The 6,478-nt window shown below is 49.2% G+C and overlaps 1 protein-coding gene across 1 annotated transcript; it reads right to left on the reverse strand.

Moving 5' to 3' along the window:
- Positions 1-243: 243 nt before the first annotated feature.
- Positions 244-5,837, reverse strand: LOC148111899 (uncharacterized). Its single transcript, XM_087879153.1, has 2 exons — positions 4,066-5,837; positions 244-630 (listed from the first exon to the last, which is right to left on the reverse strand). The coding sequence occupies exons 1-2, from the start codon at positions 5,389-5,391 to the stop codon at positions 625-627; spliced, it is 1,332 nt and encodes a 443-aa protein (XP_087735279.1). The 5' UTR covers positions 5,392-5,837; the 3' UTR covers positions 244-624.
- Between the last annotated feature and the right edge of the window lie 641 nt (positions 5,838-6,478).

Raw genomic sequence — 6,478 nt, forward strand, 5'->3', positions numbered from 1 at the left:
TGGGGCTTGAGGGGGAAGAAAGAGGCCAGCCGGCTCTTCAGAAGCACCGCTGGCTCTGCCCTCCTGCCTCCGCTCTTGCACAGGGGGAGGCGATGTCTTCTCTCCCGGTCAGCAGAGGCTCCTGGGGGGGAAAGCTGGCTGGGGCCAGTCCTAGCCTCCCTAGGAACCTCACATAACACACGGAAGGAATGTGTCAGGTATGCTTCCTTCAGTATCCAGGAAAGAAAACCCCAAACTCAAGCATTTTGAAGAATTTGGTACTTTTACTGAATATGAAAAGATTAACATCCCAGTGAAAAGCTGGAAGTGATCAAAACGCGCGAAATGCATCTACTAAGCTTCTTCCCCCCCTCGTGTTTATAGTTTCTCAGCCAATCTAAAGGTCTTCCAAAGGTCAGGTGGCAACACGTCTGGCAGCGTCATCCATCAGGAATGTCAGGACAGTTGGTCGGCCATCCCCTTCTGAAATGTAGTTTCGATTTCCCCGAAGTACCCTCCTACAAAGACAAACCCCCTCCTGCTCTCTTCCCCCCCTCTGCTCCATACCTAATCCCTCCCCGTTTCTTATGGCAGCTAAAGCAGTAAAGCTGATGCTGACATTCGGCCCCTCTTGCAGAAGAGACGTTAGTCCTAATTAAAAGGAAAAGAGAAAGAGAAACAGAATATATACAATGATCAAGGTTTATCAGGGTATTTGGCATAGAACTGTTGAACTTTCTTGGGAGCTCGGACATCCCGTTTATTTACCCATTCAGCCTGAGATAGTGGAAAATGTTTCCAGGCAATCAGATATTGGATTTTACCATGGTGTTTTCTAGAGTCCAAGATTTCCTTAACCTCAAAATGTTGCTCCCCTTCTACTAGGATGGGAATTGGAGGGTTGCTATGATCAACCCTTAGGGGAGATGAGTGTTCAGGTTTCAATAAACTAACATGAAATACAGGATGTATTCGTCTCAAAGTTTTTGGTAATTCTAATTCAACTGTCACTGGATTTATCAGTCTGATCACACGGAATGGTCCTACATACTTAGGCCCCAGCTTTTTAGACCTCTGGGTGGTTTGTAAGTATTTGGTAGACAAATAAACTTTATCCCCCACTTTGTAAATGTGAGTTGGGGACCTTTTCTTATCGGCTTGTGCCTTATGAGCTCGGTGTGCCTCATCTAATGCCTTACGAGTCACTGTCCAGGTGCTCCTTAATTGTTCTATCCAGTCTATCAAAGAGGGATTTTGAGGATCCTCTTGAGGTAACTCGGGAATGGGTACAAAATCCTGGCCTGATGCAACCTTAAAAGGGGTGAACCCGGTGCTACTATGCACAGAATTGTTATACGCCACTTCTGCAAATGGCAACAAGTCTACCCAATTGTCCTGTTGGTAATTCACGTAACATCTAAGGTATTGTTCGAGTACCCCATTGGTTCTTTCACAAGCACCATTTGTCTGAGGGTGGTGACTGGAACTCAACCCCTGTGCGGAGCCTATCAATCTTAAAAATTCTCTCCAGAAACTGGAAGTAAATTGCACACCCCTATCAGAAATTATTCTTTTAGGAGACCCATGTAGTCGGTAAATCTGCCGAATAAACAACTTTGCGAGGGTTTTTGCTGAAGGGATCTTTGAGCAAGGTATGAAATGTACTTGTTTAGAAAACAAATCAGTTACTACCCAAATGACAGTGCAGCCCTCACTGTCGGGTAAGTCCACCACAAAATCCATAGATATTTCCTTCCATGGGGCGTTCGGTCTAGCCACACTTTGCAGTAATCCAGGGGATTTTCCTGGAGGTCTTTTAGCCGAGGCACATACTGGACAACTAGCCACATATGTCTGTATGTCCTTTTTTAGTGCAGGCCACCAAAACTGTCTCTTAACAAGATGTAAAGTTTTGACAAACGCAAAGTGTCCTGCGGCTTTGGCATCATGCGCATATTTCAATACGGTTGGTCTTAATGTGGACGGAACATACAATTTCGATCCAACCCAAGCTAGTCCATCGCGAAGTGTGCATTCATTCGAGTGGAGTTTAAACCACTCGTCAACTTTTAGTGCTTCTCGTAACTTTTCGAGTAAATCCCCTGAGAGTTCTGGATCGGTTTTACTCTGCGCTCTGGTAGTGACGGGTGTTGCCAATTGCGTTAAGGGGATCATTGGTTGAACCAGTTCCTTCTTTATGCTGTTGTACTGTGGCAATCTGGAAAGTGCGTCTGCCATGAAATTTTTTCCCCCAGGAAGGTAACGTAAAGTGAAATTGAAACGCTTGAAATGTTGGGCCCAGCGTGCCTGTTTGGGTGACAATTTGCGTGGTGTTTTTAATGCTTCTAGATTCTTATGGTCAGTCCACACCTCGAAAGGATGTTTTGCCCCCTCCAAAAATTGTCTCCATGTTAACAGCGCCCATCTAACTGCAAACGCTTCCTTCTCCCATATGGCCCATCTCCTTTCTGTTTCAGATAGTTTACGGGATGTGTAAGCACAGGGTTGTAATATTCCATTCTCATTCTTTTGCAAGAGTATCGCTCCTACGGCAACGTCGCTAGCATCCGCTTGTATTACAAAAGGTTGTTCTATGTCGGGGTGTTTGAGCACAGGTTCAGCTGCAAACAGCCTTTTCAGTTTTTCGAAAGCGGCCTGACAGTCCATAGTCCATTCTAGTGGTTTCGAGGGTTTGGGTTTTATTTCCCCTTTTGTTTTGAGCAAGTTTGTAATTGGCAGTGCGATTTTTGCGAAAGAGGGGATAAATTGTCTATAAAAGTTAGCAAACCCTAAGAAACTCTGTAACTGTTTACGGGTGCGCGGTGCGGCCCATTCCATTACTGCCCGGACCTTTTCCGGGTCCATCTCTATTCCCTCATGCGATATACGATATCCAAGATAGTCGATTTTGTCTTGATGGAATTCACATTTAGAAAGTTTGGCATAGAGTTCAGCTGCTCTGAGTTTATTCAAGACCGCTCGAACCAATCTTATATGGTCGGCCATGTTGTCAGAATAAATTAGAATATCGTCCAAATAGACCAACACCCCCTTATATAGATGCTCATGCAACACTTCGTTGATCAACTGCATGAATACGGCCGGGGCCCCCTGTAGTCCAAAAGGGAGTACTCTAAATTGGAAACACCCCAGTGGGCAATTAAATGCTGTCTTCCATTCATCTCCCTCTTTTATTCTTACTCGGTAGTATGCCTCTCTTAAATCAAGTTTGGTAAAAATTTTTCCCTTTCCTAAATGGGCCAACATGTCCTTCATAAGTGGGAGGGGATAGACATTTTCCACGCAAATGGCGTTCATGTTTCTATAATCAACAACTAATCTGAAGGATCCATCTTTCTTTTCGCGGAACATTACTGGCGCTGCTACCTTGGGTTTGGCTCGTTCGATAAATCCCCGTTCTAAGTTTTTGTCAATAAAATTTCGCAATTCCTCCAATTCTCGAGGTGTCATGGGGTATATTTTTGGTTTGGGAAGCTTCACCCCTGGGAGTATTTCAATGGTGCAGTCAGTGGCCCTGTGGGGAGGCAGATTATCAGAAGCTTTTTCACTAAACACTTCCTTGAGGTCCCAATATTCCTTCGGAATTTTCTCTTCTCCCTCAATATAGTTAATGGCTACTGCGGCCCCTTCTGGTCTTATGTCGTCCCTTAGGGAGGGGCCTTCCTTTTCGGGAGGTGGTTCTGCCGTACGGATGCGCAGGACCCCCGTTTTCCAATTTACTCGTGGGTTCCATTTTCGAAGCCAGGGCAGTCCTAGAATTAGGGGCCTTTCCATGCCAGGGGCTACAATAAAGCTGAGCTTTTCTATGTGATTCCCCAAGTGTAGTTCGAGGGGTTCGGTCATAAAACTAGCTGGCCCCCCCCCTGCAATCGATCCATCTAATTGACAAAATGCAATGGGTCTTTTTAACGTTTTCAGTCTCAGTCCCATTTCCTCCACTACTTTGGGGCTAATTATGCACCTAGTGCACCCCGAGTCCAACAGGGCTAACAATTGCGCGTGAGTTCCTGTGGAGGGCACCCTTACTTCTACGGGGATGAGTAAGGGTTCTTCCGTGTGACTCACCCGTTCATCGGTGTCCGAGTCGGAGTCTGTCTCGCTGTCGTCATCGTTGGTCGGAGTTCCCAACTCACGCTGGTTCCGGGGAGTGAACTCAACGACTTCTCCTTTCAGGGCGGTGCCGCGGGTTTTGGCGGGTATTTTATCGCTTTTCTTTTGGCTGGCCCCGGTGGCTTTTGGCGGTGGTTTGGAGAGACATTCGGCCGCCCGGTGACCCTCCTTCCCACATTTGAAACAGGTGAAGGGCTTTGACTTGGGTTTGAATTCGGTCTTCCCGCCAGTCATCTTGGGCGCCCCCTTACGGTAGAGAGAGGATGACTGGTCCCCCATCCGCCTTCCTCGGAGTTCGCTCCGTTTCAGCTCGATCTCCACATCCTCAGCTACTATGTACCATCTATCCAAATCATCGGGGACCCCCATGCTCCTGCAATCTCGATATATCTCATCATTCAATCCATCCTTGAAACTCTCCAAAAGCGCCATTTCTGACCAGCCTGTCATATAAGGTGCCAGTTCACGAAACTCTTGGATATACTCTGCCACCGGCCTCCGGCCCTGCTGAATGCTCTTCATTCTGAGTCTCGCCTTTCGTTCAGCTAAATGATCTTCAAAACGTCTTCTAAGGGCCCTCATGAACTGGTTGTAATTTCTCAGCAGGAGGGAGTTGTTATTGTGGAGAACTACCATCCACTCAGCCGCCACTCCCTCTAGGGCATTCGCAACGCTTCTGACTTTAGCCGCCTCTGTTTCGTAGTCCTCCCCCCAATCTTGCATGTGGTTCCACACTTGGGTCAGGAAAAATCCCAAGGTTTTAGGATTTCCATCAAACTTTCCAGGAAGGGGGGGGATTTTTGGCTTTTTACGTCTGCGGGGGGGGGCCTGCAGGGCTGGGGTTCTCTGGCCGGCTGCATCTCTTCCTCGAGCTGCCGAAGCCTGGGATGTTCCCTCCTCAAACTCTTCCTCTCCCCCGCAGGCTGTCTCTTCTGCCTCCCCCCTGGGGTCTGCTTCCCCCTTTTCCACAGGAGTTTCAAAAGACTCACGGTTTTTTCTGCTTTCTTCCACATCACGGATAAGCTGCAAGGCTTGATCTATCATGAGACGTTCCTTCTGCTGTTGCATCCACACTGCCTCCCTTTTCCGGGGTCTGGAAGTCGTCACTCCCCGGGGATTCTCTCCCCAGTCCGGCAGTCTGCCCACACCCTTGGACCATCTAGCTTCCTCCGGTTCCAAACGGAGGTTTTCCAGCCATTCTGCAGTTTCTCTTTCCGACTGGAGGGCGGTTGAACTTGCTGCCCCCATCTTCCCTTCGTCATCACTCCCACGATCTGACATACTTTGGATTTTCAGTCCCCTCGGGTTTTGTCCGGGATGACTGAGATGACTTCCAGCTTAATGTCAGGTATGCTTCCTTCAGTATCCAGGAAAGAAAACCCCAAACTCAAGCATTTTGAAGAATTTGGTACTTTTACTGAATATGAAAAGATTAACATCCCAGTGAAAAGCTGGAAGTGATCAAAACGCGCGAAATGCATCTACTAAGCTTCTTCCCCCCCTCGTGTTTATAGTTTCTCAGCCAATCTAAAGGTCTTCCAAAGGTCAGGTGGCAACACGTCTGGCAGCGTCATCCATCAGGAATGTCAGGACAGTTGGTCGGCCATCCCCTTCTGAAATGTAGTTTCGATTTCCCCGAAGTACCCTCCTACAAAGACAAACCCCCTCCTGCTCTCTTCCCCCCCTCTGCTCCATACCTAATCCCTCCCCGTTTCTTATGGCAGCTAAAGCAGTAAAGCTGATGCTGACAGAATGCTTTTTTTGTAGCCGCCAATCTGGGCATTAGCTAGGCAGGCTGCCTGCCAACTCCGTGGTCTTCCGAGGAGCCTGGCCGAAGTTTCACCCGCGGAGGCTCCAGGACTCCCAATGATGGGATGGGGTCCTTTGGGCTCTTCATTTGGCTACCCAGGAGCTCCAGCCCAGCCTCTGCTGCAGTGAGTGGGGCACGAAAGTCTGGCCAGGCTTCTCGAGAGGCACAGGTGGCAGGAGGCCGATCCAGGCGCTGCTTGTAGCCCAAAGGTTCCTCCGGGGCTTTGAGGCTCCTGGCTGCAACGGGCAGCAAAGCTGATCCAGCAGCTGGGAAAGGGGGGGGGAGAGAAAGGGTCCCGTTGCCCAGGTACGCGCAGGTCAGAGGGGGGAAGAAATGCCAACTTTGGGCTCCTGGTGCGGCAGGGGGCTTTGGGCAAAGGCTGGAGGGAAGGGCCTCTGGCTCCCTCTCGCCCTCCCTCTCTGCCCAGCCTCGGGTGATGCAGGCAGAAGCTCCCGCTGCCCTTTCCAAGGCCGCTGCCGGAGAAGCTGGGCGCCGGTGAGGGCTGGCCTTTTGCCTGGCTTTGTCCGGCTGTCGGGGGGGGGGACGGACGGGGTCCTG

This window comes from Pantherophis guttatus, chromosome 15 (genome assembly GCF_059756535.1).
Source record: "Pantherophis guttatus breed Tessera chromosome 15, ASM5975653v1, whole genome shotgun sequence".
In the NCBI taxonomy this organism is placed as follows: Eukaryota; Metazoa; Chordata; class Lepidosauria; order Squamata; family Colubridae; genus Pantherophis; species Pantherophis guttatus.

Coding starts and splice junctions, on each gene's coding strand:
- LOC148111899 (XM_087879153.1), bottom strand. CDS start 5,391: ATGTCAGATCGTGGGAGTGATGACGAAGGGAAGATGGGGGCAGCAAGT.